This window comes from Alligator sinensis, unplaced genomic scaffold, assembly GCF_000455745.1.
Source record: "Alligator sinensis unplaced genomic scaffold, ASM45574v1 scaffold19_1, whole genome shotgun sequence".
NCBI lineage: Eukaryota > Metazoa > Chordata > Crocodylia > Alligatoridae > Alligator > Alligator sinensis.
Genome location: NW_005841916.1, coordinates 2,484,529 through 2,501,497, shown reverse-complemented (window position 1 = coordinate 2,501,497; position 16,969 = coordinate 2,484,529). Strand labels below are relative to the sequence as shown.

At 42.4% G+C, this 16,969-nt stretch overlaps 1 protein-coding gene across 8 annotated transcripts in view; it reads right to left on the bottom strand.

Moving 5' to 3' along the window:
• The window catches only part of POU2F1 (POU class 2 homeobox 1), a 147,647-nt gene that overhangs the window by 15,417 nt on the left and 115,261 nt on the right, over window positions 1-16,969 (bottom strand). For 7 of the 8 annotated variants that reach the window (XR_003092903.1, XM_025198178.1, XM_025198179.1 and 4 more), the window contains 6 exons: window positions 16,171-16,344; window positions 11,652-11,793; window positions 8,980-9,125; window positions 6,706-6,885; window positions 2,418-2,523; window positions 638-983 (listed from right to left, as the gene is read on the bottom strand). Coding sequence is in view for 7 of the 8 variants with exons in the window: in XM_025198178.1 (XP_025053963.1) it covers window positions 638-983; window positions 2,418-2,523; window positions 6,706-6,885; window positions 8,980-9,125; window positions 11,652-11,793; window positions 16,171-16,344 (1,094 nt within the window). In the remaining variant the exon portion in view is untranslated. Of the gene's footprint in view, window positions 1-637; window positions 998-2,417; window positions 2,524-6,705; window positions 6,886-8,979; window positions 9,126-11,651; window positions 11,794-16,170; window positions 16,345-16,969 lie in introns of those variants that run through there. The other variant, XM_025198181.1, reaches the window with a different exon arrangement.

The following is a 16,969-nucleotide window of genomic DNA, read 5'->3' as shown; positions in this document are numbered from 1 at the left end:
CTCCTTCATAGTTGCCTTTCAACATTGTGTTGAACAAGAGGCTTGAAAATACAGGCATCCCAACTGCACAAGTTAGTGTGGTGCTGGTGCAAGTTAGGCTCAAAGCGACTACAACATTTTTACAGAATAATCATCACCACCTCACTACTTCAGAGCAAAAGGAAATTAATAAAATCCTCAAGGAACTGTAAAGCTACTCTTACAGTACTATTTTTTAATCCAAGTGCTGTGACAGATTGGTTTCCGATAAAAATTCAGGTGCCCTCCATATCAACCTGGGTCCCGACAAGAAAAAATAAATGCAGAAGAGTGAAGGGGATTTATTCTATTTGCCTACAGTTAACAGTACAGTAGGTGCTATGATTTAGCCATGCATGATGAGTCAGAGCTCTCCTTGGTTTTATGCTCAGCTCTGCCACTGGCTTTCTAAGTCATTTAATCTTCCTGGGCCTCAACATCCTCATCTTTAAAATGGATCATTTCTATTCACTACATTGGAGTGCTGCAAGGCTTAATGTATTAGTTTTTTGTAAAAATACTGTGAGTGTCTTAGATACTACAAGTACTACGCATTCTATTACGAAATGGGGATTCCTATTTTCATTCGTCTTACAAGTGCACAACAGACCATCCTTACCCAGCTGCAAACTGTGAGGGTGCCATCAAGCCTGGATTTAGTCCCGCTGCAGCAGCCATGGCAGCGAGACTCGCATTTGCGGGCAACTGTGCAGCTCCTTGTAATGCGGCTGCTGCCGCTGTTTGCAACCCTGATGCCGTCACCATCACCTGGCTGGTCCCAAGAGGGGAGGACAAGGGAGCAGAGGTTGTCTGTGTTGTGCTGGTCTCACTGGCACTAGATGCCTCTGAAGTGGAGGCTGAGGCAGAAGGGGAAGGACTCAGAGAGGGTGATGTCACAGCCGAGGAAGCCGGAGGTGCTGTAGAAATTACGGTTGCCGTGTTGTTAGAGGTGGTTTCTGTTGTGCCTGGAAAGCACATTCTAGTTAGAAGAGTAGAAAGCAGACACACACCTGAGCAGAAGTCTTTAGCACCTGGACTGGACAGCAGAGGTAAGATTAAGTGGAACAAATTTAAGTCGCTGTGGGACTGAAGAGCACAGTACCATATTTACTCAAGTCCAAGACAACCTCCCACCCATTTAATAAAAAGAAAAAAATCCCTTTGTCTTGGATTAGAGTACAAGGTGGTTGTGGGAACAACAGGTGCCTGTTATGGCTGTGGCTCCAGCCCTGATCCAGAATCAGACCCACAGCTGTTGCCTACCCCCAGCTGCCTATGCAATGTCCCCCCCAACCTGAGCAGGTGGGGGACGCAGCAAGTAGCAAGTGCCAGGACGTGCAGGCATGGGGGAGGGGGGGAATCCAGCAGAGGAAGCAAGTTGGGGGGGGGGAAGCTTAGGTGGCAAGGGTCAAATTGCATGGGGGAACAAAGGGTAGGGGTTAAGCTGCTCAACTCTCACACTATCTGTCCTCATGCCATGCCCTTCCCCGTTTTCCTCTCTGGAGCAGGGCTGGGAAGTGGGGCACAACTTTAAGACGACTTCCTCTGTTAGTTTAGGTTCCAGACATAGAAAATAATAACAAATATATCATTTTTCCATGTACAGAATCTAATTATTTGGGGGCTGTCTTAAATTCAGGGTCATCTTGGGTTGGGTAAATATGGTAAGTTCTAAAGAGAGATGGACTAGTGCACATGGATCTTGAACTGTAATTAAAATGGCTCTTCACAAAGAGGCTGGGTGGTTCAGTAGGCTGTCAATGGAAAATAGTGCCTTTTACTTCTAAGGTATACTTTTTTACACTTGCGTTGCAGCTAAAGACATATTGGAGAGTCACAAAGACTAAATTATTGAACACAGGCATGATGGCAGGACCATGTTGGGGGAGCTTGCATTGACCTCCACTATACCATTAATGCTACTGATGTGGATGATGATGATACTGCATAACAACAAGAAAAATTAAGAAGCGTCAGGTGAGAGTGGGGTCAGAGAAAGTTGATCAGTCTGGAGTTGAATCAAATCTTTGAATAGAGAACTAAAGGGACATTTTCTGTATTGTTTTGTGGATGTGTGTGCTTAAGCCACAAATGTATACATACACGACTTTAACTGAGCATATCTGAGACCTCCCAACTCATGCTATTTGGCACGGGGTACAGAAACTCGACAAGTGAGTTCTGGATGGAAGTTAAGCAACAGAATCCAACAAGTCCTAGCATCTGTCAAATGACAATACAATGCTGGAGTATATGAAATCTGGTACAATATTGTTTTCCTTAAACAATATGCTACTTGCTTGATAGGTACACAGCACTACTGGACAAAACTATCACACAAATTGTTTAATCGCTGGCTGCTGGGAGTTTATGAGTTGCTGCTGTGGGGTGTCTCTTACCTGCGACTGACAGACTAGTTACAGCAGCACTGGTCAGAGGGAGCACAGGGTTGACAGTCAGGGTAGTAGCTGCACTGCTTGTCACAAGGCTTGGCGTGGTTGCCACCTGGAGGTCAGAAAGGAACATAACTGCTCAGGTTCTGAGAGCAAAAAAAATGCTTCAGGGTTAGTTACCAAAGTTGAGTTTCTTTCTTTCCATCATCAACTGAAGAGGGTATCAGGGGAAATACTACACAAATACATTTCTATTAAATTCTAATGCCTTGCTATTTCAACAGAAAATGTTTTGGCTTATATCACCACACCCTGACAGAGACTCTTTGGACCTTTCAAGTAGAAGTAGAAAAGGCAGCACACAACCAGTTAAGAGCAGCCATTTAAAATGATGGAAACTCACGCGGGGCTAGGAGTGACAAGCAATAACCCAAGAACAATTAGATAACATGACCATGAAGGAAACTTTAAACCTCCCCTATTCCCACACACTCGCGACCACACTTTAAAGACCAGCTGGCCCTCTTCCACTGTACATAGGAACCCCTTAGTGGCCCAGTAGGACACAAACGGGTCCAGGTTTTACTTTAGGACAGAGTGCCAAAACTCAAAGGTACTATGAGGAATTGAAGAAGGAGGGTGTCCTTTCTGGCAAGTCAGTTCTGGCAGCTCTTCACTGCAGCTGTCTTAGCCTGCCCCAGGAGGAAGTAAGCCAGGAAGATTACATTCTCTCAGCAGCCCAGTACAGGACTGAAAAGATGTATGCCATTTCACTGAAATCTAAGCCCAGCACAACAAAGAGGGCGATAGAGTCGCAAAGAGCAGCTGCAGCCAGAGGCAGTCAACACACATATGGTAGAGGGTCTTCACCTCCTCCTTGCAAAAGGGGAAGGCTGCCAATGCTGCCAGGTGGCAGATAAAGGTATCAGTGGCTAGGGCCCTTGCAGCAGGTGCCACTGGATGGGCACTTGTACAGAGTGCACCAGGCTGAGCACACTTGCCTCAGCATCACTGCCACCAGGTGCTGCCTCTAGGCAGCATCAGGACAGGTGCAAGGATGCAAGCACCTGGACAACTCACATATATAGCGCCTTTCAAGAGAGATGCTCGAAGCAGAAACTCCAACATACACACTCCCCTCAGGCACTGGGAGAGACAACAGAGTGGCAGGCACACCACTCTCCTCACTGTCCACAGCTGGGACGACAGGCAACAACAAAGTTGGTATGTCCACAGAGATGGTCGGGAGGGCTTGCTACAGGCTGAGGTTATCCTCCAGGGCAGCTACAGCATCCTCAGGGAGGGCTGCTTTCACTTTGGCCAGGAGGTGAGCAGCCAGGCAGATGTAGTCCAGGCCCAGCCAGGAGCCAGGCAGACTGTACTAGATCAAGGAGGTGGACAAACTTGATGGTTTGTGACGAGACCAAGTTGACCACGAGGCTTTCTGAAACTCAGCTTGGCATTGTCAATGCAAAGTCAGGTTTTGGACCAATAGCTCCCATAGCATCTCAGGGAAAACTAAGGTGCCTGGCTTGGGGTCTAAGGCAGAAAGAGACCTGCCAGGGCCAGGCAAGGCCACAGCAGAAAGGAAGGAGGGCGTCCCCACTGAGGCAGTTGGGATCCAAGAGGAACAGCTCTTGGCTGCAGCTAAGGCCACACAGTATAGAAATGAGCAGGCTAGCTGGCACCAGGGGAATAGTTCACCAGCAAAGAGCAGTTGCTTAAGGGCCTATAAGTGGAAAACAGACACCCTTCTCACGAGATCAGTTAGGCGCTGACGCTCCTGGTGGTGGGCAGATGGAGGACAGCCCACTGGACCCAGTGGTACCCATCCCAGAATAAGACTACAAGGAGCTTCTGGAGCAGGGATGAACGTGAGCCCTGGGCACCAAGCCCGTACCTCAGGGCAAGAGCCATCAAATTGTTAATAGATCAGGACTCAGCTGCAGTAAGACAGGCTGAGCAGGTGCCAGCACTGCCACTGTAGCTGCTCCTTGAACTCCTCAATGAGGCTTTCCAAGTTCTGGGCCAAATATAAAGGTGTGCTCAGGAAGACCTCCAGCACCTTTAAAATATCACAGATGCCCAGCAGAAAGGTATTACTTTCAGCCCAGTTAACGCAGGCTGAGGAGATATGTTCATAGGTGCGCTGACAGTCTATCAGCTTCTGGATGTTGTTCTCACTGCTCACAGAGACAGTTAGAATACCCATCACACTTTGACTGGAGGGCTGACGATTAAGGCCGATGCTGATGGGAGGGTTAGGGATAGGGTCTAACCTGCCTGTCAGGCAATGGTGCAATGTGTGGAGCCGTGACTTGATGGTGAGGGTACAGCACATTCCAGAAAGGGGACTAACCTGCTGGATGCATCTGCACACAAGGCAAAGCACGCCGTTCACTTTTGGGAGGCTTGAGATATCCTGGAACAGGACCCAGATGGTAGAAGTGAAGGCAGACCCAAAGCCAAAGCCTTATAGCTTGAATACCTTCCATGCACCACTACGTATTATCCTACTCTCTTTTCTGGGTGTTTTATCATTGCATATGTAGCACGTTTTACCTTTCCTTGACCAAACTTCACTTTGGTGCATTTCCTTCATTTAACGGACCTCTGAGTTCAGGGCTTTCAAATGAAACTAGCATCTTAATAGAGGCAAGCTGCATATAAACTGGAAGAAGTTCAGAGAAATACCACCAAGAGTAAAGGGCTGAAGGAACCAACTTACAAGAAAAGATTAAAAACAAAACATGCAGTTCAAGGATTAAAAAGCATATGTGCATCTAAGATGTGCTGTCCATAAGCACAGAACAGTGTTGGAATGGACATACATAACATCTGAAGTATTTAAAAAAAAAAGAGCACTAACCACAGTGAGATGAACAGCCCCCTGAATTGCTACTGCATATTCTCTTAAAGGAAGTAATAAACTCCCTTGTTTGTTACATTTGAAACATGGAGAGGGATGGAGTAGGATAGAGCAGCTTTTAAGAAATGTTCTATGAACACAAAAAACTAGATTTGCAGTGTGCCTCAAAACAACGCCAGCTATTATGAGCATATCAAACCTGTCCCATGCTCTATGCTTGTTTCCATCACACAGACCCATCAAGCCAAGGTCCCAATCCTTATTTTCAAGGCAGTCCATGGCACAGACCTAGCATGTGTACATGATCAACTCAAGTTTCTCAGCATAATAGAATTTTATACCACAAAAGTCTTAATTTTTCTGGGTAGGACATGGGTTTTAGGGCACTGAAGGTTTTAGGTGTACTGAGGAACTATAAGCCATCATAAACCTCACCACTGCGTTCCCTCAGGGCAAGAACAACTTCTACAATCTTACCCTCTCTTCTAAAAACACATTAGGGCATCTTTTTTTAAATGTATAACCCAAACACTAATGTGCACAATTATTTCCCTGATGAGAGGACATAGCCAATGCTAGTTATGTTATTTAATACAATATATTAGAAGGCACTCAGAGTCCACAGTGGTGAGGGCAGAACCTATACAGTACAGCTTTAGGCTACAAAGAATCCAGATGTGTTTAATTTTAGCAGTAGCAGCAATGGCAACAACCATTCTCCAGAAAAAAACAGACTGTCTTTAACAACGGTAGTGGAGAAATAGAAGATACTTGATGTGTCCATTTTGTTACCCATGTGTTCAGTAAATTTGGATGTACCTTGGGCAGACACAAGTTTTGAAAATGAGATACAAAGATTACTTAAGCTCTTTTCCCACCTTGACATAAGTCATCCCTGGCCAAAAGGGACAAAAAGTAGTAGAGCTATATTTGGATGACAGTCTGCAAACTACTGCCTAAGAGCAGATAGAATCTACTATTGATGAAAAGCAGTGATGTGGCTGAACAAGATGGATGGGGTGGGAATAAGTTAACATTTTTCCCTTACAGAAAGGGCTTGGGTGAGTCAGCCAATCTGGAAATAAAATACAAACATGAATTTTGATCCCTTAGCATCTGTTTAAAGTAGTGATACAAAATGTAGTTGCCTTACATATTTAGCTGGCTATTAATTATTGCCAAATTAAATCAGGGGTTCAGTTTAAGGATTTGGGGTCTTAGAATGCGTGGATTTGCCACCTTTATCTTTTTTCAGCATATAAATATGGCATTTAAAATCCCATGCAAGAACACGGAGTAAATCTGTGCTTCTAAATGTTTTGCACAAAGTAGGTGAGGTGTATGCAATTCCTACTGTTGCTACGAAGTGAGGATTAAGTAGCCTCTTCCCCTTATGGCATGCCTCCTCAGCTTCTTGATTCTTACCAGTGAGGTTGGGCAAGGGAAAATTGCTTTGATGGGCGAGCTGCTGGTTCCACCACTACTGGGTGGGTTGATCCTTTTCTCCTTCTGGCGTCGGTTACAGAACCAAACGCGGATCACCTCCTTCTCCATGTTTAGCTGGTCAGCTATCATGGTGATCTCCTCCGAGGTAGGCTTTTGGTTCTGAAAAAGAGAAACAGTATTCAAAAAGCATGGAAATGACACTCTGGTATGTGCATTACAAGTCCTCCAGCAGCTTTGTAAGCTAAAGAACAGGAGGAAGAGATAAGCTGACCCCAAGCCATATGTCTTCTGATTTATCAAAGCAAATGTTGTGAGGGATGAATTAAGCAGAAACAGGATTCAGATACACCTGTGTTATGGCCTTTATAGACCTCATCCACGGTCCTGGCATCTCAGATGGACAGGATGTCTCCCATGTGGCATCCTCAACTCTTGAGGTTTCTTTCAAATGAAGTAGACCTTTTTTTCTTCGTGGCTGCCAGTAGCCAAGTGCGTCACCTTAGCAGTTCTCTCCAGGTACCCCCAATACTCTTTCTTCTAAGCGTCCCTATTACTCTTCTGCTTTGCAGGGACTTGGATTATGATTCATCCTGCACACCAGACTGCAGCAAAGTACCTTACAAAAGCTACATGAAGTGAATGAAGCCTGAACAGGGATGATGTTTAGTTATTTTCTCCCTTCCTATGTGCAGAGACATATCTCCCCTCCTCCCTTTTTCTTCTTTTTTGCAGTACACAATATTAGGCCCTACCCCATTGTCTGATATCTTTGAATTAGGAACTAATGAGAACAAGTTGGCAGGAACCAACAAAATGACACTTTTTAATGTATCAAAATTAGGTGAATTCTTGGCAAAAATATTTGTGATTCCACCTTCACCTGTAAAGACATTTTACTAAGCAGATTGAAAGATTGCTTACTTTAGCTTTGAATTTAAGCTTCTGTATGGCTTTTATGAGGCTATGTTGAAATAATGCTTAGTGACTGTTTTGCAATATACTTTTTCCACAATTTATCAGATTTTCCTCACCCTTCTACGGTGAAAACACATGCATATTAATGCACTTGTGCATACACAAGCACACAAATGCACATGCACACAGACCAAGGAACTGCAGATTTCAGCACATGTATTCAGAGTCATGGCTGAATGATGGTACTTTGAACTTACGCTTTGCTTTTCAGATGTGAATCAGCCGACGTTACAAACATCACGTCTCATGTCATGTCTGTGAAACACACAAGTGGACTTTCCCGACTGTATGAGAGGTTATGCAACTTAGTTCATGTTACACAGTTAGTCACGTAATGGACTCACTTGTGACATATTCAAGCAGTAGAATATAATTCAAAAGAGCTAGGAGCCCTGACTTTTATTTTATTCATTGTATGTGGTTTCGGCATATTGTTTCAGCCATCTTAAGGCGATGCCATCACCAGTGTGAAGAGCTTGAAGGCCACCAGGTTATATTGTGAATGGACACAAGTCAACAATGTGGGACATAATTTGAACTTGTCCACAAGGGCATTTACTTTCACTGCGAAGGCCACACTGGTATAGATCTGAGGCAGAGTAACTCTGTCTAGTTCAAAAAACCATTGAGAAGTGCCCAATAATGATGTGGCCAGTTAAATCCTAGTTGACTGACTGTCAGGTCAGAAATGATGTGGTGACTGATTGGTGTTTGTGCTGACCATTCTTTGTGCCACTGAGTAAGGAAAAATCAAAGGCTTTTGAAAGGGTGGACCATATTGGATGTTTTGAGGGAAGCCAAGCTACTGGCAGGTGGAATATGTTCCTTATGATCATGACTCGCATTAAATGACACAGACTCGCAATATACTACATTTTAATATGAGGGAATTTCAAAAAGTAATGGCAATTTTTAAATAAAACAATTTTGTATGCTATGATCATTTACTGGACCATACCATTTTTTCTATGTAGTCATAGATGATGGGTCTGTTAAAAGATGTCGCCATCAGCATTCCCTGCTGCTGTGTAGTTTCCCACTCACTGCACACATAATGGTTTTATTTCAGAATTGCCATTACTTTCTAAAACACCCTCATATGTTTAACATGCATCGTAAATATACTATATTGATTATATTTCCATCTCCCTTGATGTGCATTTTCCAGTGTCTACTTGATGTTGCTCCTAAATGGAGAATTCTTTCCTCTCAAGAGGCACGCTTTTGGGAAAAGCCATTATTTCTACATGGACCAGGCACAACAACAGGCTCACCAACCTCCAGGAAACTCTTCTCTAAGGCCACACGTATGTTGGTCTCTATGCTGGTGCGTTTCTTCCTCCTACGGTTTAAGCCCTCGATTCCCAGCCCTGGGGAATTCAGGGCACTTGGGGTGGAGAGAGCTGAATCAGATGAGAGGTTTTCTGAAAGAGGAGAAGAGAGCATGAAGCAACAGGAAATTATGCTATTCCAATGCACTGCAACCTAACGCAAGCATCCCACATATATAATGACTTGTGTGAGAGAAGGCAAAAGGCACCCTGTATTTGTTACAAGCCCAGCAGGGTTCCTTCACAACACAAGCATTCAACCTTGAGATGACCAATTATACCTAAAACGGACATGCTGTGTGCAGGGCCTGTTGTCTATGCCCTGCACTTCACAACAACGTTAGTTTATTACATCTCTATAAAATATCTTTCATTCCCATCTTTCTCCCTATTTTATTCTGGCACATGGTTGGAAACATCACCCAACTGTCTCACAAGCCCCCAGTAAGATGTGCATTGTTTTGGGAAGGCAGAATGAAGAAGAAAACGAAGACTTTTTTCCAGAGTCATGGCTGAATGCTGGTCACATGGAGCAAGATCAGAATCCACCTGCCAGTGTCACTTGCCCACCCTTTGCTGCCCAGTCAAAAAGTAGACCTTTGACCCTGTCACAATCACTGCCAAACTGGCAGTAGCTTATGGATGAACAGCCAAACGCTGCTGCCAATTCAGCAGCAGCCTTGGCAGGGTTACATTTCTAGCTTTCAGCTGAACAGCAAGGGGAGGGCAAATTAACCCAGCAAATGGACTCTGCTCCTGTTCCAAGCAGCCAGAAGGGAGCACAGCTTCTACAAGCCATTCCAGCATCCCCATACCTCCATTCCAGCACAGAAATCACATTTCCTCACTTAAGATAGGCACCCTAATTTTGGAGAATTAATATTTGGGGAAAAGGTATATTTGTATGCGAATAAATATGGTAACTGAGATACAAGGCAAATGATCATTTTCACCAATGATTCTTTTTAAACAATCTCCAGACAGCCTTGTTCTGTGAGCTATAACACTTGTGCTGTTGTCTAAGCCCACCAGCACAGAATGCCTTCCCCTGCTCCCCTCTCTCAGGGAAGGAAGAAGTTTGTAGTTAGTTTCAGTAGTTCATCCACTTTACTCCCCAGGTCTTAGCTGATATCTTTACTAGGCTGCCTACTGGCTGCGAGGTGATATTTACCTCCCTGATTCTCTTCTACATGGTTCTGTAAGATAGTAAAGGAAGGTTATAGAAACTGAGTTGATTTCCCCTTGTGGAAAAAGACAGAGAACAAAGGGAAGCTGCAACAGGCCGTATTAAGACAGGGCGACTGAAAGTGTCATGCTCCTGGCTGCAACAGAAACTTGAATTTCAGCTGCAGAATCCTGGGGTTTACAGGGCCCTGGGTGAGATGAATGGGTGGGGCAGACCACACTGCTCAGTGCTTCTGTTCTAGGCTCTTTGCAGATTCAAATGGGCACATATATTCAGCCTGTATTTTCAAGGTTACTTTTGCAATCGTAAGGGACAGAAATGTATTTATTTTAAATGAAAGTTGAGATTCTGGTGGACAAATCTATAGCAGTTAATAAATTCTATGACAAATCCTATGATCAGAGAATAGATGAGCCGTTGCTAATAATGTTCCTCTGTGTAGGTGTGCCTACTTAGGTTTCAATCTAATTCCAGCTGAAGTCAGTGAAAGCCTTTTCATGGCCTATAATGGGAGGCATATCACATACCAACATGTTCACCAAAAGCCCAGAAATTTCATGTCCCCAGGCCAGTAAGTTTCTATTGATATTTCATGTTGGCAGACAAATGCAAAGCCCTAAAGAACTCAATGGAACTCCCCTGTTTGGATATTATGAAATAACATTTCATCGGCACAGTTGATCAATTCCAAAATTTCAGGGGACAAACTGGACATCAACATGTAGAATCCTATTGCTTTGGTGAAAATCAAAAAAAACCAGAAGTTAAAAAATGAGGGAATCGCAGAATCCCTGCCATCTGAATAGAAGACCATCAGATTCTGCTAGACTTGTGTTTGACTGAAGATCGAATAACTGATGGATTAACACCCGTAATACACTTAACCCATCTAAACTCTATTCATTGGCCTTAACAGAGGCTGAAATGTTGATACCATAAATGGTTTATCTCCCAGTAAAGAACAGTCCTAAATAATAATGGGCAGAAGAAAAGGGCCATGGAGAGCCCCGGGCATGGGTGAGAATATACAGAGGCCCAGCTTGATGGAGGGAATGATTGTGGAGAGTTCCTAAAACAGGGTGAGATGGGAGGAAACCCAGGGGACAAGCAAGGGGGCTGACAGGAAGTGTGTGTATGCAAGGTGCAACATTGTGTGCAACAAAGACTGCTGACTGAAGTAATAGCACATTACACCTCTATGAACTACAAGACCTAGACGGTTTAGAATTCATATGCATATATGTACACTAAAAAGCATGGCATATACTTTTCCCTCACTCCACCCAATGACACTGACTGTAGAGCCCATATGAGCGTTTCAGAGGCTTTTTATTAACAAGCCTTGTAAGGCTGAAACCAAACAGATCAGCAAAGTATTTTTTACGATCCCACTGGGTTTGTGGCAGGATTGTGAGATCTGCCGACTTGCTCACCTGCATCATTAAGCCACTTTTCCAGAAGTGGCTTTAACTTGCACATGTTCTTAAAGCTGAGGTTCAAGGCTTCAAAGCGAGAGATGGTAGTTTGGCTGAAGTCATTTCCATAGAGTTTGCCCATAGCGAGCCCAACATCACCCTGCACAGAGAGAAAGAAAAAGTACTCATTAACATAAGATTCTTTGCTACAGAAGCCCTTGCTGTTCCCCACACAGCTCTAGCTGACAGACAGGCAGGCATGTGTGTGCTTTCATTGTAATCCCATTGCACACTAGGAATTCAGGTGTACAGAAATTTGCTCACTGCTAAGAGGACTTGTGAGAAAGTAGATAATCATGAATTAATGTGATTCTTGCCTATCCTCAACTTCCTAAGTTTCAAAGAGGTGCAATGTGTTTTGCTTTGGTCTCAACAGTAAAATTACTGGGCACCACATCCCACTTAGTATTAAATCATAAGAGTGTTTTCTCTAGTAAAATATATGGTCAGGGATCTCTTGCGAACTGAGGTGAACACATACCAACTTAGTGTCAAGGAAGAAAAGTTCTCAGCTGTCTCGTTTGAATTCACTGAGCTGTTAGCCCCCGGTCACTAGTCAAACTTCCAACAAACTGTGAAAGGATTAAGTTTGGCTATGTGCCACCATCATATTTCAAGGACATTATAAAAGGTGCTCATTTGAGTTTCAACTGAACTTTATCTTGCCGTGTTCACATTAAACATCTCCATCTAATCTCTATTTTAGAATCAAGAAAAAAGTTGAACTACTCCCAATAATGACTACCATGGGGTTTCCAACACCATCACACATCTGTCAAAGGGAAATCAGGAAGCTTATAGCCAAAGCCTGACAACTGCTGCCATTTCTACATAAGGCATTATTACCTCTCCAAACTCATTTTTGGCTCCATCTCAACCATTCTGCTGGTACTTGCATTTATACATATGGATCTCAATGTGTTGTGCGCTCAGGAGTGAGCTGTTATCAAATTAAACTAAACAGGAAGTGGTGTCATTATTATTTGGACTAGAGACCTCCAAGGAAAACCCCAGATGGTTGATTCTTTAGCAGGTGATACCCTATTCCCTTAGTTAATACTAAGGCATTCCCTCTGAAGACACTCAAAGGCACTGATATACTTGTTGTCATTTTTTAAAACTAATTTGAAAATTTAGTTCCTGACTGTGGTTATTGAAAAACAGTCTCTTAGTACTTTTTGCAAGTGCAGAGGTGCTGCCCATGGTGTAAACTTAATCCCATTTAGAGAAAATGTATCATACTACAGAAATAGTGGTTTGCATCCATACCATACAATTTTACAACAATTTTGAAAGGTCGTATAAAGAGACTTTGAGAGGATTGGTCATGATGGACACAGTTCAGTTTAATATGCCATATAGCTAGATTGCAAACAGTACTTGCTTTATTTTCTCCCAAGGCAGCCCTACTACCAGAGACTGGTCTCAACAAACTAAAGGAATGCATAGGGGTTACTTTCAAACCAACAACAAAGATTTTAAAAAACTAAGTTAAAAAATGCATGTACAAAAAATTCCCTCCAAAGATGGATCACAATCACTGATTGTTCATCAAGCTACTTGGGCAGAAGAAAAATTGGGCAACACCTTACAAATATGGCCTCTATCTGTCCCATGATTCTGTGTATTCTGAAGCTCATTGGTTACTTCATAGAGAATTGCATATAGGCTCTAGAAGAAAATCTTACAAGTTAAACTTTATTTTGGAGATGGGTGTTATTTGTATATAGGCTAGTGAAAGTTGAGATATTCTCTAGCATCCTGACCAAATTCCAACTCTGACTTTGATATCCTTCCTACCAATATTTGCTTTTTGATTTAAGCAGAATAGATGGTTAACCATTTCTTTGCAAGTGGTTTTCCATGCCAAAAGGTGGCAGCACTCCAGAAGTAGGTGAAGAAATTAATGTATGGGGAAAAACAAAAAGTCACCAATCACTGAAATGGAGGATAAAGCCTCTTTTCAGCAAATTTGAGGAAGCCATTTCACAGGCCAGTGACCATAAATATGAAGCACATTACAATAAATTTCATTTCATGACAGTACTACCAACAGGCCAGAAGAGAAGTATCAATAATTAATATCCACATGACTGTATGCTACTGTAACATTTAACAGAAAATATTAAAATATGCAAAATACTGCACTCCCCCCATAGTCTTCATACACACTGACTGAATTTCCAGGATTACCAACTCATACGTAACATTTAATTTGGGTTTGGCATAGATCAAACAATAATCTTTAAGGAAATTAAATTCCTAATAATGTACAAATAAATAAACAAACACACACACACAAATAGAAGTTCAACTGCTTTTATTAGTTATTTTAAAATATGGTTCCAAAACCCCTGAAATGCAAACCCAGTTTGTTCCGTTACCCCAAAGTGGAACAGACTAGGCAATTAATCTGTAATGCCAACAAGAGCCTTATAATTATTTAAAACAAAACAAAACAAAGTAAATCTGGCAAGTTTGAAAATATCCTGCTGTGCTATTGGCAATGAACTTCTTTTATCCTTGAGCATGCAGTTTAATTATGTGTCTATAGGAAACCTAAGTAATAAGAATCCTTAATTACTACCCAATTACGCAATTAGGTAACAGTTATTAGAACTGCCTAATTATGTACATATTTACTGAAAGAATAGGAAGGATTGATGAACTACCATGTTCTAAGTTTGCTAGAAAAAATACTTTTAAGAAGAGAAATGTAATACAAAAAACTGCCTTTGTATATAACGCATGGTTTCTGATACTACAACTTTAAAGCTAAGGCTGAAATGCAATCCTTGAGCTGTCGTGTTCATTTTTCCTCCTCACACTACTAATTCAGGACAGTATCAGTAAGGAGAGTTAACCCTTAACTTAAAAAACCCTTGTTTCTGCTGTATAATTATTTCACAATAGCACAGCAGGGCAGGCTAAATGTCACAATTAAGGGTGATGGGCACAAACCAAGGCCCCCTTCATCAGGCTACAGGGGAACTATTCTCTTCTATTCTGGCTCTTATATTGCACTCATCACCACAGCATGTGAGTGCCTCCATCTAGTGGAAAGAAGGAAGGGAGAGAGGCACACTATGCCAACAAAAAATGCATTTCATTTTACTGAGTACGTTCTGTTCTGAGCTGTAATTAAGACTCTGCCAAGAACTTCCATTATGAACCCTGATTTTTTCAGGCATTTAGAAGTTTGCCAGAAAAATACGCCTGACCTTGGCACATATTTTCAACTGGAAGGGTTTCTATATCCTGCGCTCACAAAGTTGGACTGACTACTTTGAGGACAGATTTTTTAAACATCCACTTCAGACTTTTGTTTGCTCTTTCTTCTAGCAAAATACACCAATGTTTAACAGGGTGCTGCCAACCTGAGTTCTTGATCTGGACAGATTGTTTTTTCCTCCAAAATTAAAATATTTAATTTTGATATTAAACAGGAATGGATTCCTGGTTCCAGGCAGCAGCTCCTGTTACCAAGGGGATAATGGAAACTACAATCAGATTCTGCACTTACAATTTATACCTTTCATCTAATAACCTTTCATAATTACTTTCTTCAACTTCATCCCAAAGTATGCTGCTGCTCTGCACCACCCACCTAGTTGGATGTCACCCTCCTGGTTTAGGTCAGAAGGCAAGTGGGTTTTTGCTGTGGGAAGCCTTAGGGTAATGGGCATGCTTTCTCTTAGTCTTTTCCCAGTTCCCTGATCCTTACTTTTAAGCACCATCTAAAACACTTGATTGTATAGTGTTTTTTCCCCTTTGTTTGTTTAAATGAGTTTGTTTCTTAAGAAATAATGAGTCCTGGAACCTAGTTCATTGGTTTAACTATAACACAACCCCTTCCTTTTCAGTTGTGTTCTTACATGAACTTGATGGAAAGAAAAAGTTGGTTAATAAACTTGTCATTACAGAATTTAACTTAGACATTATTCCAGGGACAATCAGACTTCATCCACCTCTGCCATTTCAGCACTTGTTTGGAGACCTTGACAAGCCTTAAATCTCAAATACAGAACCACTAAAGTTTAATGGGAAAATGTGTTTGAATGACAAAAACCCGTCAACATCCCAAGCAGCTTCACAATTCTGACACTCTATAAACACTTAGAACAGTTAACTATGCTATTATGATTTTAGAAGGTTGCACTTCTGAAGGCAGCTTTTAAAGTGTTTTGACCTATTCATTTTAAATCCTGTAGACTGAACAGTGCACATGCAATGACAACCTGAGCTGGTAAATGCATGCACCTGCTGGGAAAATGGCTACCCTTTAAAACCAACAAGGGAGAAAGGAGGATGTGTTCAGCCTTTTCTGTTCTTTCCTAGAAATCCCCTACAGAAAGTCAAGAGCTTAACTCTATGTAAGAAGGCACTGCTAGGAAGGGGTACTATTGTACTCTCCCTCCAGATTTGAAGGCCAAGGATTTAACTCAATATGGGGAGGCACTAAGGTGCTCAGTTTTACCTGAGTGAATCCAAGTTTGATCCGTCTTTGTTTGAAAGTCTTGGCAAACTGCTCAAGCTCCTCAAGGTCACTGGGCTCCTCCAAGCTGGGAGTGTCAATTCGCTTTGGTGCTGACTGGCTCTGTGGAAGTGACTGAATGGGGGTCGCTGCTATTGTGCGTGTTGGGGTTGCTGGCTGTTGACAGGAGACAGGAAGAAGAACATTAAAAAAAAAACTTAGACCTTTATTCATTTATTTATTGAGAACATATAAGGAAGATAAATCTCATTAAGAAGCCAGATTATCTGATGCCAGGGTTTTGCCATTTCCATTCTCTTCCAATATGGTCATCACAATCCACACAACTGTATTAGTATTCAAGGAGGTCCGGGCCAATGCCAATCAGGGAAAACAGTGAATGTGCAGCATACCAGCTTACCAATGGCTTCCACTTGCAATATAAGATGCTCTAAGGAGAGCTGGTCCATTCTTGGTTGGTTCAGATTTACTCTCTTTTCAGAGTTTGGCACTTATCCACTTTTCTGTATTTTAAAATTAAATTTGCTGTTAACACAAGGTGCCAGATAACTACCCTACAAACTCGACTCTCTCATTCATCCTCAGGAAGGATACAGCACAGGCATCAAGGCAAGTTGCTCTATTGCTGTTCACGAGCATGAATCAACCTTGACCTGACAGGATCATTTACGAGGGAGGCATTACTTCACTCTCCTCGGCCCCTATGTTGAGACTGACAACAAGGAGTGTAATGACAACGGCATCAAAACATGAGGAAATGTAACTGACTGAAAAAGGTTCT